This window comes from Nannospalax galili, unplaced genomic scaffold, assembly GCF_000622305.1.
Source record: "Nannospalax galili isolate Female #2095 unplaced genomic scaffold, S.galili_v1.0 scaffold278, whole genome shotgun sequence".
Lineage (NCBI taxonomy): Eukaryota > Metazoa > Chordata > Mammalia > Rodentia > Spalacidae > Nannospalax > Nannospalax galili.
The window spans coordinates 2,800,315-2,817,936 of NW_008347536.1; the positions used below are offsets into that span (position 1 = coordinate 2,800,315).

The 17,622-nt window shown below is 40.7% G+C and overlaps 1 protein-coding gene across 4 annotated transcripts in view; it reads right to left on the bottom strand.

Moving 5' to 3' along the window:
• Nucleotides 1-168: 168 nt before the first annotated feature.
• Ccdc81 (coiled-coil domain containing 81) overlaps nt 169-17,622 on the bottom strand; it is a 54,598-nt gene continuing 37,144 nt past the window's right edge. For 3 of the 4 annotated variants that reach the window (XM_008844137.3, XM_029568880.1, XM_029568881.1), the window contains 8 exons: nt 15,713-15,803; nt 14,892-15,038; nt 13,917-14,021; nt 11,047-11,219; nt 9,790-9,868; nt 9,349-9,569; nt 3,182-3,307; nt 169-395 (listed from right to left, as the gene is read on the bottom strand). In XM_008844137.3, coding sequence (XP_008842359.1) covers nt 254-395; nt 3,182-3,307; nt 9,349-9,569; nt 9,790-9,868; nt 11,047-11,219; nt 13,917-14,021; nt 14,892-15,038; nt 15,713-15,803 — 1,084 coding nt within the window. In that variant the 3' untranslated portion in view covers nt 169-253. The remainder of the gene's footprint in view (nt 396-3,181; nt 3,308-9,348; nt 9,570-9,789; nt 9,869-11,046; nt 11,220-13,916; nt 14,022-14,891; nt 15,039-15,712; nt 15,804-17,622) is intronic. The other variant, XM_029568879.1, reaches the window with a different exon arrangement.

The following is a 17,622-nucleotide window of genomic DNA, read 5'->3' on the forward strand; positions in this document are numbered from 1 at the left end:
CCAAGTTCAGGAATAAGTAGGGATGAGAGAAAGGCAGGATAGGATGGGGATAATTTGTCCATGTGAATTCAACAAGGGATTAAAAAGCAATTTACTGAAAGCACTCACTCCTTTTTTCCTCTGAGGTACAAATATACACACTTGAAATATTCAGTCACTCCAAACAAGTAAAAGATAGTTTTTTACTTATCAAATATTCAATCACTCCAAACAAGTAAAAGATAGTTTCCTGTTCCCCAGGGAACTTTGAGTTCTACACAAGCAGCCGGGAGCCCTGCAGGAACTTGTTCAGGGGCCACACGTTACTCTCGCCCACATTGGAGGTCCGCCTCTGGCACTGCCTGCAGCGCCCATACTTCTCACACTGGTCCAAGAGGAACAGCTTGTCTGAAGCCCTGAGAAGAGGAAAGTAAAAGCAGGTGTCAGCAGGGGTCCCCCAAGTCCCTAAAGGCAGAGAGAAAAGAAATACCTGGCCCCTGCTGTCAAAGCTCTGACCACCCCTGCTACCTGCAGCTCAGCCCATATTCTGACATCCCCTGCTTCCAAATCTCCACTAAAGTAAAGGCTGTGACCTGGTACCTTCCCAGCAGTCTGTCTCTCCCTTCACATACAGCTACACACACCTAATGCAGACGAGCACACTGAGTCCATGATAACCCAGTCATCTAAGGTAGCCCCCAAAGCCTGCTGCCTCTCACTCCTCCAGGACCTTGCTTGGGGGGTTGGTGGGGTGGGGGGTGGGGGTCAAGCCATTAAACTGCTGGTTAACTGGTAACACCTAACACCTGCAAAGAATTAGGATTGACTTGCAAAGAAAATTCCCAGGAGGCCAGAGGCCAGTGCTTCTGGAGAGTTAAGGGAGAGAAACTGGAGAATAGGAGGAGGGTAAAAGCAGCAGGAAGTGGAGATGAAGGACAGCAGTGACTCATTCTCCACCTGGACAGTTCTGGGTTCTGCAAGCCAGTCAGGTGTGCTTCCATGCCCCATCTTGTTAGCCAAGCACTCCTCTGAATCCAAATAAAGTCTGCAAGGGCAGAATTCTGGAAAAGAAGCGTCTGCGGGGCTGGAGAGATGAGCTGTCGGTAAAGTGCTTGCATGCAAGCATGAAGATCTGAGCTTGATCCCCTGAACCCATGTACCCTGGCAGTTGCTAACCAGACAGCTTAGCCTAGCTAACCCTAATTAGCAAGCTCCAGGCTAGTGAGAGACTCTGTCTCAAAATGCAAGGTAGATGACCTCTGAGGAGTGACATTTGATGTTGACCCCTGGCCTCCACAGGCCCATGCACTCAAGGGCACATGCATCTGCATGTACAAGAACACACATCGGGGGGGTGGTATCTTCAGAAGGAAAAATAACGATGGAAGGGGTCTGTAAGACCTACCTGGATTGTGTTGGAAATGACGGAGGATAGCATGAGCTGACACCATACACATGGCCCTTGCTTTTGTTTTTGCTTGGTTTTCTTTTTACACCAGCTACTTCCTTCTTCCTTCCTATCTGCTGCCTGCTTGAGTATCTGCCCACCATAGCTTGGCCCAAGACACCAAGTAGCACATCTGCTCTATCATGTCCCTGGAGCAAATGTGTAATTTGAGCTCATATTATTTCCTGTGATTCCTCTGTCTCTCATCATCTTGTTAGCCAAGCATTCCTCTGAATCCAAATAAAATCTTGCTGGCATTAATATCACTGCTTCTTGCCTGCTTTTCCACAGCATTCAGAAAATAGTTTAAACTCTCTAATTCCCTCTTCCCTCCCTCTTCTCTAGATCAAACAACCCCACCTCTCCTTTGAACCTGTTTTCCATGTTATCTCTCTTACTTACATAGTTATGACATGAGTTCCAGGGCTGGAGAGATGGCTCAGTGGTTAAGAGCACTTACTGTTCTTCCAGAGGACCTGGGTTCAAGTCCCAGCACCCACATGGTAGCTAACAACTATCCATAACTCCAGTTCCAGGGATCCAAAAGGATGTTGGATCCTCTGGCCTCTGAGGACACCTCATGACATGGGTGTGCTTAAAACATGTAGACAAAACACTCATACACATAAAATAAAAATAAATAACAAATTAATTTAAAAAAATAGTTCCACCCATTTGGAAGACAGGTGAGAAATGCTTTACAGGAAAATCTAAAAGGAAAAAGTTACAGATTAAGAGTCCTAATTTAAAAAAATATTGAGGCTACAAAGATCACTCAGTGATTAACAACTCTTGCTACTCCTACAGAGAACTCAAGTTCAGTTTGCAGCACCCATGTGAGGTGGTTCACAATTGCCTATAACTCCAGCTCTGGGGGACATCTGACATCCTCCTCTGGCTGCCGCAGGCACCCACATGCATACGTGCATACACATACTGGGAGACATACACATATACATAAATTAAAAGAAAAAAATCTAAAAAAAAATGAAAATTAGTCATTTAAACTGTTATTTTGCTGTATTCAGTTTTAGTAATCTAATTGCATAGATGGGGTCTGCTTCATTTGGGTTTTAACATTTTATAAACTCTTACCCTAAATTTGTAAAATATTTCCATTTTTTTCAAAGTATAATACTTTCCCTTTTTATTTTTAGGTCTAAAACTCCTGTGTTTGTTTGGTCGGGCAATAATTTACTTTCCCCTTTTACAAATAAAGAATAAGACAAAGATTGGCAGCCTTTCCAAAGTTAGTGCTCATTTTCAAAGACAGATTTGTAAATATACAGTCGGGGGCGGGGGGGGGGCACCACAACGACGACTCCACGATGCACACCTCATTTTCTCATTTTTCCCATTGTTAATCTTTCCTTCACTGTGCCTTTAAATAACCATCCATAAGCTTTGGAAGAGTTCAGAGCAGAAACACTCTCCCTACTTCCAAGTATTCTTTCCAAAAAGAATCCCACCCTCCACAAAGTAAAACCACCAAGATCAGGGCAGGGTTGGTCAACACTTGACATACAAGACAGTATGTCCAGCCCTTCATCCATGGCAGACATTTCTAATCAATCAAAGCAGAATTTCTCACTAAACACAGACTTGCTTTCTCCACAAAATTTTCTAGACAGCCACTACTAATCAACTGGAATTGGCACTTATCTGCCCACCCAGAATTAGAGGAAAATACACAAGAAGATTGTATGCACGAAAGTTCTTGCAAACAAAGAACATCTGGTTCCAATCAGGTTTTACCGCTCAAAAGCCTTTTCCTCCAGGTCCCGCTGCTTCTTCATTGCAACGCTCCGTTCCCAGTCCTCCTGCAAGCATTGGTTGGTTCTGTTCACTCGATCCAGCTCAGCAGTTCTGTCTGCCAAGTGCCTGTAGAGAAAAGAACAGCCTGACTCCATTGGTATTACTTGGAAGGGTGTGCATTGACCTTGGGAGCCCTATTTCTTTCATCTTAAATTAAATAGAAAGCTTTCTAGTTTTGTTCATTACTCTTTCAAATATGCTAAAAAAGCACAGTGAAACTCCCAGCTGTCAAATGATGGATGATTCTAGGACTTTTCATCTTCCACCCTGGTTTAAATGACCAGGATTAAAATCCTTTTCCAATTAACAACTTCAGCTTCGAACGCCATTAATTTCCTTTGAAGCTAATGTAATTCATGTGAAGACTCATCCCAAATGGATTTCCTATACTGTTTCTTTACTGTGACTCTTGTCTTTCAGCTCTCAGTAATCAGCCTAGCGGTTGCTACAGGCTTTTTTCACCCTTTTGAGAGACGGTCTGCCTAAGTAGCCCAGGGTAGCCTTGAACTCTAAACCCTTCTGCCTCAGCCTCCAGACTGCTGGGATTGCAGGAGTGTGTCATCATGCTTGGCTGCCAGAAGCATTCTACAAGACAAAGAGCCATACATATTAAAATCTAGAATGGAGAAAAGAAAGAGATGTGAGTAAACAGGAAAAAAGATAACAAAATACCTAGCATCTAGAAAAGACGGGAAAAAAGAATGTTTGGTGAGAGTCACGTGGCCTAAGAAGTGACTGCGGTGTCTCAAGTTCAGTGTGGTGACATGTCTCCATCACTGGTCTCCAATCACCATAAGTCTGGTTCAAATTATTTATATGTGCCTGTTTTTTGCCAAAATGAAACGTTTGCTATTGGTTGTCTTTTAAGTCTTAAGGAGCTTGACTAAATGCGACCATTGGAAGTGGCCTCTTCTGAAGAGCTTCCCATTAAGGTGACAATAGCCACTAGGTGTCAGGATACTCTGACAAAAATAAGTACTGTCTTCAACTGGGTCACTTTTTCCTAAAGCCACCTGGCCACCTTTTCATCTAGCAATCATTGATCCGATTGCTATTGTGTGACTATTACGAAGATTAAAATACACCGAACACACTAGTACCCATCACAGGACAAGAATCACTGACTGGTATCTATTTTTCTCATTTTTTTTTAATGTTTTAGTTGTGGGTTTTTGTTTTTGTTTTTTTTTTTTAAGTTATGACCATTTTAACAAGTTTTAGGTATGCAGTTACTTCTTTACACTGCTGTACAACCCATTTCCAGACATCTTTACACCTTGCATTGCCCATTGAAGAACACTTCCCTCCCTCCCTCAGCCCCTGGCAATCATCATTCTGCTTTCTGTTTCTATGAACTTGACTTTTCTAGATCTCTCATAGAAGAGGTAATTATACTATTTTGTGACTCACTTATCTGAGAACTTAGCATAAAGTTATCAAAATCTGTTTACATTGTTGCATGTGTCTGAATTTTCCCCTTCTGGATATACAGCCAAGAGATCTTGGGGCTGGAGAGATGATTCAGCAGCTAAGAACACTGGCTGCTTTTGCAGAGGACCCAGCTTCAATTCCCAAGACCTACCCAGCAGTTAACAACCATCCATAACTCCAGTTCTGGGGAATCGAACACCCTCTTCTGACCTTCAAGGGCATTGCACCACACAGTTGCACTTACCCACATATAGGCAATACACTCATCACATAAAGTTTTAGAAGATCTGACAACAGGATCTCAAAGCGATATTTGCACAGTGATGTTCGCAGCAGCTCTATTCTCAGTAGCCAAGAAGGAAGAGCAACACAATGTCTATCTATAGTTGACTAAGCACATGTGACATATACACTCAATGGATATTGAGTGTGAATATCTTCCATTCATAGAAAGAAGTTCTGTCATTAGTGGCAATGTGGGTGGAGCTGGAAGACACTATTAAGTGGCGTAAGTTAGACACAGAATAAATACTGCATGTTCTCACTCATTGTGGAAGCTATGTTTTTTTTAAAAAACCATCTTGTAGAGGAATAAACTGACTAGAAACTGAGAAGGGTAGATGGGAACAGAGAGTGGATAACATGTACCAAAATAACTATGAGAGGAATCAATTGTGATGTTCTATAGCATAGTAAGGTAACCACAGTCTATGACAATTCATAAAGAGACAGAATTGCTTATTGCCCTGACTTGACGGACACAATATGTACATGTATTGAAATGATGTAGCCCATAAATATGTCAAAATGATTTCAAAATATTTTTTTTAGGACCTGGAGAGATGGCTCATTGGTTAAAAGCACTGACTGCTTGCAGAGGACCTGGGTTCAGTTCCCAGCACCCACATGGCAGCTAACAACCATCCACAACTCTAGTTACAGGGGATCCAAAGCCCTCTTCTGGCCTCCATGAGCATTACATGCATGGGTACACTTATATACATACAAGGCAAAACACTACTACACACAAAAATAAATAAATAAAAATTTAAGGTTTTTTTAAAAAGAATGTTAATGAAGAATTTCCATAATAGCAAAATATTATGAATATATCTAGAAGTAAAATAAATAGTCATCACTAGTGCAAAAGTTAAATTACAACATTCCATATTGTAGATATTATATTACCATTGAAACAGTATGCACATATTTTTCTTTCACTTTTGAAAGTGGGAATGCTGTCTATGAGATCTTATCTATTACTATACAACCTAACCTTTAGCCTAATAATGTATCATATATGTGCATACTGTTTTAATATATTTATAAGGAATAGGAAAATGTAGAAAGTTATATATTAAAGCTAATATTGACTACTTGGTAGGGAAGAGTCATAACTTTTCAAACCTTTTCATTAATCTCTCCAACAAATAACATACCATCAATGAATGAATAAGCATAAAAGCAGAAATGCTTAAAGAGGGAAAAGCACAAGTATAAAAAGGGCTGTTTGGATCACACTGACTTTATTATTCCCTCTGCATATAGCCTTGTATTTGCTAGAAGAAGCCACACTCACACCTTGAGATGGACCAGAGAAGGACCAAAGAGTTAGAAAAAATAAGGGAAATAAGAGAATCTGGACTAACCTGCAAAGGTATAGGAATGGAAAACAAGGATCTATCCACACAGAAAGGAGGCTCTTACACCAGAACTCCAGTAGGGGTTGACTATGACAGTAGCTTGTATTTATTCAGAGCATTGCAGTTTACATACATTCTCACAGGACTTCATGTAATTCTTAAAGTAAGAAGAGGCAGGGTAAGTGTGATTATCCTGACTTTTCCTATGAGACCTGACATGTGATCTGACCCATTCCATACTGCTGGATTCTTGATTCCAAGTGTTGATGATGACTGAGAATCAAGGCACTAAAAGCAGAAGAGGAAGCTGCAATGATGTCAGTAACAAATGCAGAGGCCATAGGTCTGGCTATGGCAGCCCTGACTGGAAGGCAGAGACAGCAGGAGGGAAGTGGTGACTGTCCCTCTGCTATAAGCAAAAAAGAGTAGAGTGCTTTCCCAAAGGAATGCAATTAAAAACACCAGAAGGAAGGGGTATTTCCCCTCAGGCACACAAATATGTCTTAAGGTTCACAAAGATACCTGATGAACATTTTTTTACAAACTATATACAAATTCTCAAAGCTCAACAATAAGGAAAAATTCAATAAAAAAAGACAAATGAGAGGATAGAGAGATGGCTCAATGGTTAAGAGCACTGGCTGCCCTTTCAGAAGACCCAGGTTCAGTTCCCAGTACCCATATGGTAGCTAACAACTATCTGTAATTCCAGTTCCAGAGGACAGGATGCCCTCTTCTGGCCTCCACAGGCATTGCACACATGTGGTGCACTTACATGTAGGCAAAATACCCATACACATTAAATAAAAAATAAATAAGTTAAAAGAAGAATGAGGAGGGTTGGGGAAGTAGCTTGGTGGTAGAGTACTTGTCTAGCATATCTAAAACAAAAAACATTAAATTTGACCAGATGTTTCAGGTATTTGGCCTAAGACGATGTGTATATATAGCAACTAGTCACATAAAAAAATGTTCAACATCATAAGTCACCAGAAAATTACAAATCAAAGCATGAGATGTATACTCCACTACATGCTCTTTAGAGCAGAGAAAAACACTGCTTATGCCAACTGTTGGCAAAAATAGAGAGGAACCAGAATTGTCAAACGTAAACATATGGGAACATAAAAGAACGCAACACTTCGGAAAATGTTTTGACACTTTTTTAGAAGCTAAATATAAGTCTGAGAAGGGTATCTCATGCCTATAATTCCAACATTCAGGAGGCAGATACAAGAGTGTCATAAGATCAGCCTGGGCTAAATGTGACATCCTTTTGAAACAAAAAGTTAAATATATATCTATTTATCAGCCTTGCCACTCTTAGGCATTTATCCAATTATAAACAAGCTATGCATCCAGCCTAGTCTATATAGAAAGTTCCAGGCCATCCAGAGCTACATAGTGAGCCTCTGTCTCAAAATGAAAAAAGAAAGGATTATCTAACTCTCTTCTGTTAGCCCTAATATAATAAAAAGAACAGTACCCTCAGAGGTATGTGCCTGCTTTATATCACAAAATTAATAAAATGATAAAATACCAACCAATCAGAAAGGACCCAGGAAGAGGTCTGGGGGCCAGGTGAGAAGATGGGATGGGAGTTCAAGGGAGGGGTTGAACCGGTCTGGGCAGAAGACATACATTTGTTGGACTTGGGACAACAGTTATTTATCATTAAGTATGAAAATAGCTCAATGTGTTAGAAAATTTATGAATAAAAAATTATACAATATTTTAGGACCATACAAAACACAATATTTTAGGAACATGCAAAATCCTTGAATGGATTAGACTTGAGTCTCTGGGAGGACTTACCTTTTATCTAAAGCAAGGAAACACAGAATGAAGATTATGATTCTACCAGAAAATAATCATCATGCTTTTAACCTCTCCCAGCCCTGTCTACCAACAACCAAACCCCATCCTTATCATCTTCAACCTACTCCTCAACTCATGTCTCAGCCAACTTGGCACAGTATATAACAGACCTATGTATCCCACTGGGACCATTTCTAAAATTTAGTTAAAATTAATAGTATGAATTTTTTTTAATACAGTATCTTCTAAAAGAGTGGTTTCCTTGCACAGTAGCCTTTTTGGAACTCCAGAAAGCCTGAGATGTTTTGGTTAATCAAGGATGTAATAACTACTGGGAATCTACAAAGAAGAAACTGGAGTTTCCTATAACAATCTGGAGTGAAGGTAGGAAGCAAGAAACGGATGATAGGAGGTAGGGAGGGAGCATGAAGATGCTGCAAGGCTGAGTGAGAGCCACTTTGGACCTTTACAAATTCCATACTGGCTAGGTGACCAATGGGACATTCTAAGAAACTAACTGTCTAATGTTTGACCTTAGAGATCTGTGCACTGATGCAGTTGGTACAAGTATCCTTTGCCTGCCCTACCACCAGCAGAGTTCATTGGAAACTGAGAAAGGACCTGAGTGTCAGGTTTGGATCTACTTGAGCATGACAACATATTTCTGGCTCATTTTGTAATGTAATGGGTCCATTGAGGTGGAAGATTCTTTTAAGAAGTTATACAGTGGAGCTGGAGGGATGGTGCAGTGGTTATGAGTGCGTACTACTCTTCCAGAGAACAAAAGTTCAGTTACCAGTACCCACGCCAGGAAGCTGATAATTGCCTGTAACCCCAGTTTCAGGAGGATCTGATGCTTCTGGCCTTTGAAGGCATCCCCCCACATGCACATACCCACACACAGACAAACACACATAGACATGATTAAAAATAATAAAAATAAGTATTTTTAAAAAGAAGTTATACTGTAATGGAAGGAAAATATGGAGCGGGAACTTGAAGGAAAAGTGGCGATCAAGAGAACAGTTTTATCCTGCAACTTTCTCTTCACTGGATGAATTATATGAATAAGATGTGATGAAGCATGTAATGAGTTTAGGCTAACGTCTTGTGCAGCTCCCCAACATGTTAGCTTTTAGTCTCTGCTACTGTTCCAAAGAGGAAGAGGGAGGTGGTAAAGAGGAAGGGGGGGAGCTGTATGGAGGGTCTCCTTACTCTCTGTATGTCCTCTGAAGCATCAGCAGATCACGCTTCTGATCCGCGAGCTGGTTCAGGATGGCATTCCTCTTGAGGCTAGCAGCGGCCTCCATCTGGTGCTTCATGTAACTCTGCTCTCGCTTTCGCTTGTCCACCTCCAGTTCACCCTCAGTCTTACCAAAGATGGGCTCAGTGGAGTCTGGCTCAAACATGGGCAACTGGGAGGGTTTGTTCTTTACCTGAAATGGAAGCACATAATGCAGATATGATTCTTCTAAGCAATAAATGTGCAAGGCCCCATAATAGAGCCGAATACCAAGGCCAAGGTTACAGGAATGAACCAGTGGCTCACAAACAACCAAATGTATAAGATGTATGCATATTCACAACATTATCAACACATAGTTATAGACTACTGTTGAAGCACTGCGTAAGTTTAAATAATAATCATCTCCTTACCTGTGCATCCAAAGCTCTCTTGTAACACTGTGCTTCTTCCACCTTCTCTTTTAAGTATTTGGCTCTTTGAGCAGCAAGTCTGGTATTTAAGAATGGGAGAAGGTAGGAGAGCAGTTTTACATAGTCTATAGTAATGTCATCCAAACATGTTCAGTAAGTATTAACAGGAATGTGAGCATGATAGATAAAAATTAATGTTTCATTCTGGGAGCTTTCATTATAGGAAAAAAGGAATTCAAGTCCATAGGCTAGTGAACAATGTGTGGAACACAGGGCCAACAGGACAGGTATAAGCAGTCACGGGCCAGTTTGTCCAATAAGGACTAAAATGGCAGCTACCCTCCTATCCCATGCACACACACAAATCTTTTAAAACTCTAGATAAGTAAGCAACGGGTGACTATACTTTCTATAAACTGATACAATGTGAAATTCCTTTTGAAGAAAAGTAGGCTGTCATACAATTTATGATTCATCATATGTAACTCCAGGACACCCATATACCACCAAATACCTAATACAAAACTGAATATTATGGAACACATACATTTTATAGGCATGTATTTTCTGGCCATAGAAACTAGCTTATTTATTGTGGCAGACTCCGCCCATGCTATAGCTGACTCCACAATTACTCTCCTGACTTCAGGAGCACCCTTAGGCAGCTATGAAGTTCATGGCCCTGACCCATCTGAGCAATCAGATTCTCTTTCCTGAAAATTTGGAACTGAGACTACTATGCTCCAAGTTCAAGGTGGAAAAAAAGGTAACGTCAGCTAAGGTTCTGTGGGCAAGGCCACTCCACATTGCTTTTCAGTCTTGGTTTCAGTGTGTTCTCCTCACAGCTGTTCCCTCAGGTTCTACGGGACACGCTACTTGCTTATACTAAGACCTCAGCCTTGCCATGAGGTCACCCGAACATCTCATAGTGGGGAATGATGCCCACTCAAGATATGTTCTGTCCTCCATCTACCAGTGTTAGTGATCACAAAATAATACAAAATGATGCTCTATAATTACAGTGATTTTTAGGTGGATAATTGTTACTATAAATACAGTAAAGGTGGCTTTCTTTTTTTTTTTTTGGTCTTTTTGAGACGGGGTCTCCCTGTAGCCCCAGACATTATTCTGGGTTAGTTTGCTCAGTTGGCTACAGTGGTGCTAATGAAACTTTGAACGTTTATTTAATCCCATGTAGAAATTAGCTCCACACAAAAATTCTGACTCCATTTCCCAGAGCACGTTTGGTGGACTCACTCTTCTGTGAGTTGGACTTGTTCTAGGCGGTCCATCAGCTCTCTGTTTTCTCTCTGCTTTATTTCTTTCTCCCGTCGGCTCTCCATTTGTTTCAGGAGACTTTGGGAGTATTCCTCTTGCTTAAAAGCATTAATCTCAGAACTAAAAGGCCGTTTATCAAACAGGAAAGATTTCTAAAATGAAAGAGAAGCAATTCTATTATGTTCACATACCAAAAAGTAAAGTTGATCATTCAGACTAAAATCAACCAGAAAGTATTGCTTAATTTCTAATATCTGCCCAGTCCTCAAAATACTGATCAGCTCATACTGAGATAACCCACAGATTAGTAATATGAGTATGTTCAAGGATATAGTGAGCTAAGCTGAGCTCACAGCCCCCTGTTTGGAAAGATCCTGAGCTGGCGTCTACAACATCCAGATGGAAGGAAGAAGGGATTCTGTGTACAAAACCACGGCCAAGGGCCCAGTGGAGTTTTAAGACTGAGTTTCCACTGTGAGCCTGGCTACTCTAGACACGGCTGATCTGGGATCCTCACTCTTCCATTCTGGTGCACAAAACAGAGAATGACAAGTAATCAGGTCATGGAAGGTTGCAATAAGTGCTATGAAGCCCTGATCATAGCAAGAGATGGAGAAGTGGGTGAAATTACCTGACACTTAGGGAAGGCTTTTACATAAAGAGAAATAAATTACCTCCACTGCAAACAGCAGGGGGTCCTGCATCCCAAACAGAAGGAGTCACAAGTGACAAGAGACTAGGCATGACCGGTGAGCGGGAAAGAAAAGTGAGGCACACTGAGCAAAAAGTAGAAGTCGATGAGTTCAAAGAGAGAGACAGGGAGACAATCATGTAGGGTCTGAGAGGACAAAGCAAGGATGATGAATTTCATTTTGATTCAGTGGAACACCAGTAGAGGAATTAGACAGGAGGGTAGTATGCTTTCGTTTTTATTTATTTTTATCTATTTATTATTTATTTATTTTGTCTTTTTGAGATAGGGTCTCCCTGCAGCCCCAGCTGTCCTGGAACTCCCTATGTAGACCAGGCTGGCCTTGAACTCACAGAGATCTGCCTGCTTCTGCCTCCCGAGTACTGGGATTAAAGGCATGCGCCACCACGCCTGGCTAGTATGCTTTTATTAAGAATTCTTAAATGGACTGGGTGTGGTGGCACACATCTTAAATCCCAGCACTGGGGAGGCAGTGCAGGAGGATCTCTGTGAGTTCAAGGCCAGGCTGGTCTACATAGTGAGTTCCAGGCCATCTGGGGCTAGAGGGAGACCCTGTCTCAAAAAGACAAAAAAAAAAAAATTTAAATGGGGCTAGAGAGATGACTCCGTGGGAGAGAGCACTGGCCGCTCTTGCAGAGGACCCAGGTCAATTCCCAGCACCCACATGGTGGCTAACAATTTAACAATTGTCTATAACTCCAGTTCCAAAGGAATCCAACACCCTCTGCTGACCTCCACAGGCACTGCATGATATGGGTACACTTACATACCTGAATGCAATATACTCATACACATTTTTAAAAGGAATTTTTTAAAAATCACTTCAGTGTTTATGCAGAGAATATACTGTTGGAAAGCAATGGATCTAACCAGGGAGATACTACAGAAGCCATCTGTATTGTATCTTAGAGTAGGATGGTAATATTGATGAAGAGATTTGAGTGGCTATTGGATATACATAGGAGACGAATGCAATTGAACCAGCAGATGGTTGGATATGAGGCACAGAAAAAGAAACTGGAAATCAGTCACCGCTAGATGTGATGATATTTGTACAACTGAGTGGTTCGTGATACCAGCCTGTGCAGAAGTTTAATTCTATGGCATTAATGTAGTCCAGCCAACTTGCTAACATGAAAAGAGAGAACGGATTAGGATGGAGTCAAAAGTTCTTCATCTTAGAGATTAAAATAGCTAAAGATATATATCAGAGGAGGTACAAAGTGGGCAGCAATAAATACAACCTGTAATTTTTATGTAGGAAGGAAAGCAGAGTGAGCAGGTCGAAATGTCCAAAGCCCAGTGATGGCTTTCCTTCCCTCACTGCTGCCCTCCCTGCAATGCTCTTCCTCCAGTCACTTCTTCATCTAACTCTGACACACAGGAAATATCCCTACATATCTGTCTGGTCTGGATTAACGGGCTCTCCTCTTTACTCACATGCTTATCACTCTTTTCAAAGATTTAGCAAAGCAGTTACTATGTCATACTCATTTCTTTGAGTGCCTGTCTCCCCTAGACTGAGACCTCTTTACAAGAGGAAACTTATAATCCTAGCTGTTGAAGAATGGCCAGTTCAGAGGAGTTCAACATATGTCTCATGATGAAAAAAATACATATTTTATTGTCTTTGTGCACAGAATATCAGAATACATAGATACTGGTATTAAAAAAAGAAAGATTCAGGCAGAAATAAAGGCACACTCAATGGTTGAAAGCATCGAGTCAAGTTGCTTGGTCCCATCTGAAGTGGGGCTTCTCAAACCTTACAGCACAGATCTCATTGGGGATGTCTAGGCCCTGGAATTTTGCAGATCCAGGAGGCTCCCAAATGATGCCAATGCTGCCATTTCTCTCCTTGGATCATAGGGCTCGAGTTCAGGCTCTTGCCCACCACCAGAACCCATCCTAGGACACAACTGACCATGACTTTAATTAACAGAAAGTTTTGTTATGACAGGAAGTAGACTGTGACTAAGAATGTTGATGGGGCACCTGCCCTGGAAGAAAGCTTCAAGCTGCACAGGCCACTTTCCAACTCATCCACTTTAAAATAGCACAACCTGCAGCACAGGGAATGGATCCCAAGTCCCACAGATGGGGCAGCATTAGCAACAGAAGTTTCAAAGAGACTCACATAAAACTCAGGTTTTTCATTCTTGTGATTTCTTATGGCTTCAGCAACTCCAAGATTGTAGGCAGCATTTTTCTGATTCTGTTCTCTAGCAGCCATACTTTTCACCTATTGCAAAAGTTTTTTTACAATTTAATTACAAATTGAAATAGAATCATTGAACCTTTAATTCTGTATTAATTAATTGCATGACATTAATATGTTCCATTCTTTTATTGTATGGTATTAACATACTCTGATCAAGACAGAAACCTGTTTGGAAACAAGGAACTTTCTGATATCTTTTTGATTTATAGACATGAATTAGGGGAGGGTTTTTATTTCCTGTTCTTGGACTTTGGGCACCATCACTATAAGGATCTTAAGAAGGAACAAAAGATTTCATCACAAGTGCAGGAAAGGACAGCAGTGTCATTACTGACACCACAGAAATCTGCACAGAGACTGTATCAAGGCGCCATTCTGTGTCTCCCTTTTTGAACTAGACTATGAATTTGAAAGGTATAAGATTTTATCAGATTTGTATTTTATCAGAAATAAAAAATAAAGCAACATATTCCATCATTTTCACCTTTGGGGGAGAGTTGTTCTCACAATCTAACCCTAGCTAGCCTGAAATACTATGTAGACCAGGCTGTCCTCAAACTCACAGAGGTCCACCTCCCTCTGCCTCCCAGTGCTGGGACTAAAGGTGTGCACCACCATGCCTGGTTTATGTGCACCTTTAAAATTCAGTCCTTCTATGGGGACGATCCATAATATGTGCCAATATTCAAATATAGGGGCGTTCACCCCCAGTGTTAGTGAAAACTTGGACTCCACCTAAGTTTTAGTCCAGCAGCATATTAATGACCGAGTGCTACAGTGGACATTAACATGTTTAATGACCATGTTAATTCCATTAAACATGTTTAAGGAATTTGAGAATGATGTTCTGCCGTCCCACAGCAAACCTCTCTGACTGGAGTGCTGGGCTACCTGGTCTTTGAAGAAAGCCTCCTGGTCTTTGAACATTTGGTACTGCTGCATGAGCTGCTCATCCTCTATCTCTCGCCTCCTCCTCTCCTCACTGTAGTACAACGGGAAATTTCGTTGTGCTCGTTGCAAGCACACGTAGCACATTTCCTACAATCCACAATTTCAAGACAAATTAATTTTTTAATAATTTATTATTTTTATTTTATGTGTATGAGTGTAGTGTCTGCATGTATGTAAGTGCACCTGTGTTGTGCAATGCCCACAGAGGCCAAAAGGAGGTGTTGGACACCTCTGGAACTGGAGTTACAGATGGTTGTTAACTGCCATCTGGGTGCTGAGAATTGAACCCAGATCCTTTGCAAGAGCAACCAGTGCTCTTAACTGCTGAGCCATCTCTCCAGCCCCAACAAATTAATTTTTACATTTTGCCTTTTTGCCTTCATTTTACTTTCTTCACTTCACAGGTTCTTCCAAAGACTGGAGGAGTCAAGAAACATACTTTATTTAAAATTATATTAGTGAAATATAATCTATAATGTAAAATTAGAAAAATTAAGTTTACATATTAAGTTCCACTAATAATTTTTAAAATTTACTGGGACCTCAGTGAAACTGAAAAATTAGAAGATATTTCCTGGCCCTGTTTGTGTTAAGGAGGAGATCCTGATGAGCAGAAAGATCCATCACAGTCCACATTGTGCTCCAAGTACTTGAATCATACCCACGCATTATAATTAAGGAGCGGTTCACAGAATTCTTTTGGAGAAACAGAAATCAGAAGAGGATTCTGACAGGGATTTATTCATTTAAAAGCACAGTACCTGTCCTGCCCTATTATGATCCTGGCAAGCAGGGTCAAGAGATGTTCTGGGCTTCTCATCGTCATTTTTCAGACAACCAGAAGATGATAAGCTTTAAAAATAATGAAACATTAATTAATGATTAATACAAGTTGGTCTCTAGAGCAATGATAATTTTAAAGATTTTTTTTTAATTATGTATACTTTGGTGTCTGTGTGGGTATGTCCATGTTAGTACAGTGCTCTTGAAGGCCAAAAAGAAGGTATTATGATCATAAAAGTAGCTAACAAAAATATAAGTCAAGGGGTTGGAGAGATGGCTCAGTGGTTAAGAACACTGGCTGTTCTTCCAGAAGACTCAGGTTTATCAACCACATGGTGGCTAACAACCACCCGTAACCCAAGTTCCAGGGGATCTGACACCCTTTTCTGGCTTCCTCAGGCTCTACATGACACAGGTGCACTTACATACATGCAGGTAAAACATTTATACACATAAAATAAAATAATTATTTTTTTAAATTTTATAATATATATAATAGTAGCAGACAGCCTGAGAGTGGCTGTTCTGGCCTCCGTCTGGCTTAGACACAGAGAACCCAGCAGACTGTCTGAAAGTGTCTGGATCCAGCCTCCACGTGGCTCCCCCAATTCTAACCATACCCAACCCCATACCTGAGATTAATTGAGGCCCCTCCCACAGCCCCAGGACAGACCTCTGCCCTATGGTAGGGTAAAGCTGAGACCTTCACAGACAGCCTGAGAGTGGCTGTTCTAGACACTTAGAACTCAGCAAACTGCCTGAGAGCATGTGATCTGGCTTCTGCCTAGGGTAGGGACTGAGAACTCAGTAGACTGCCTGGGAGTGCCAAAATTGGGGCCTCCCCTTAGGGAACTTCCCAAATTGTACTCTGAGTACTTGCTAGTAGGGGTCCAAACCTTAGAAGGAAGCCTGACTATACCTGGCTGGAGCCTGACTTGGGCTTCTGTGGGAACTCCTGAGTAGCTGATTGGAAGCAACCAGTTCCCTCCAAAATAAAATCTAAGAGAACCTGAAATCTAGACCAACCAGCTCTACAAACCCAATAAGAAAAGAACTAAGGCACACCAATAATACAAACAGAAGCAAACTTCAATTTAACAAAAGAAGACTTGATTTTCATACCAGAATCACAAACAACAAAAGAAATTCACATGCCAAAATCATAACAAAGAATAATAAAATGGAAAGCTAAATCACTATGTCCCCACCAAACTCCACCAGTCCTGGAGAATAGTTCTAGAAATAACCCAGGACACAGAATTTAAAAAAACAGTCATAAATATGAACAAGGAATTCAACGAATTTAAAGAACACACAAACAAATCAAAGAACTAAAAGAAGATAGGAATAAACTTCTGAATGAATTCACAAAAGAGAAAGAAACATTAAAGAAAACTCAGGCTGAAATAAAGAAAGAAGTGAAACATTCAATAAGTAGTTGAAACAAAAGAAGAAAGCCTCACCATTAGAATGAATGAAATGGAAAACAGAATATCAATACTGTAGGATAAAGTTGAAGAATTGGACCACTCAAGCAAAGACTATGAAAAAATTTTAAAAACACAGGAATGGACTATGCAAGAGATGTGGGACACCATGAAAAGACCAAATCTATGTATCATAGGCATAGAGGAAGGAGAAGGCTATCAGGTTAATGGTACTGACTAGATCTTAAATGGGATTGTAGAAGAGAATTTCCCAAAATTAAGGAAAGACATCCCCATACAAATACAGGAAGCACATAGAACACCAAATAGACAGGACCAGAAAAGAAACTCCCCACGACACATCATTGTAAACACACTAAATGTACAGAACAAAGAGAGAATACTGAAATCAGCAAAAGAAAAACAACAAGTCACATATAAAGGAAAGCCCATCAGAATTA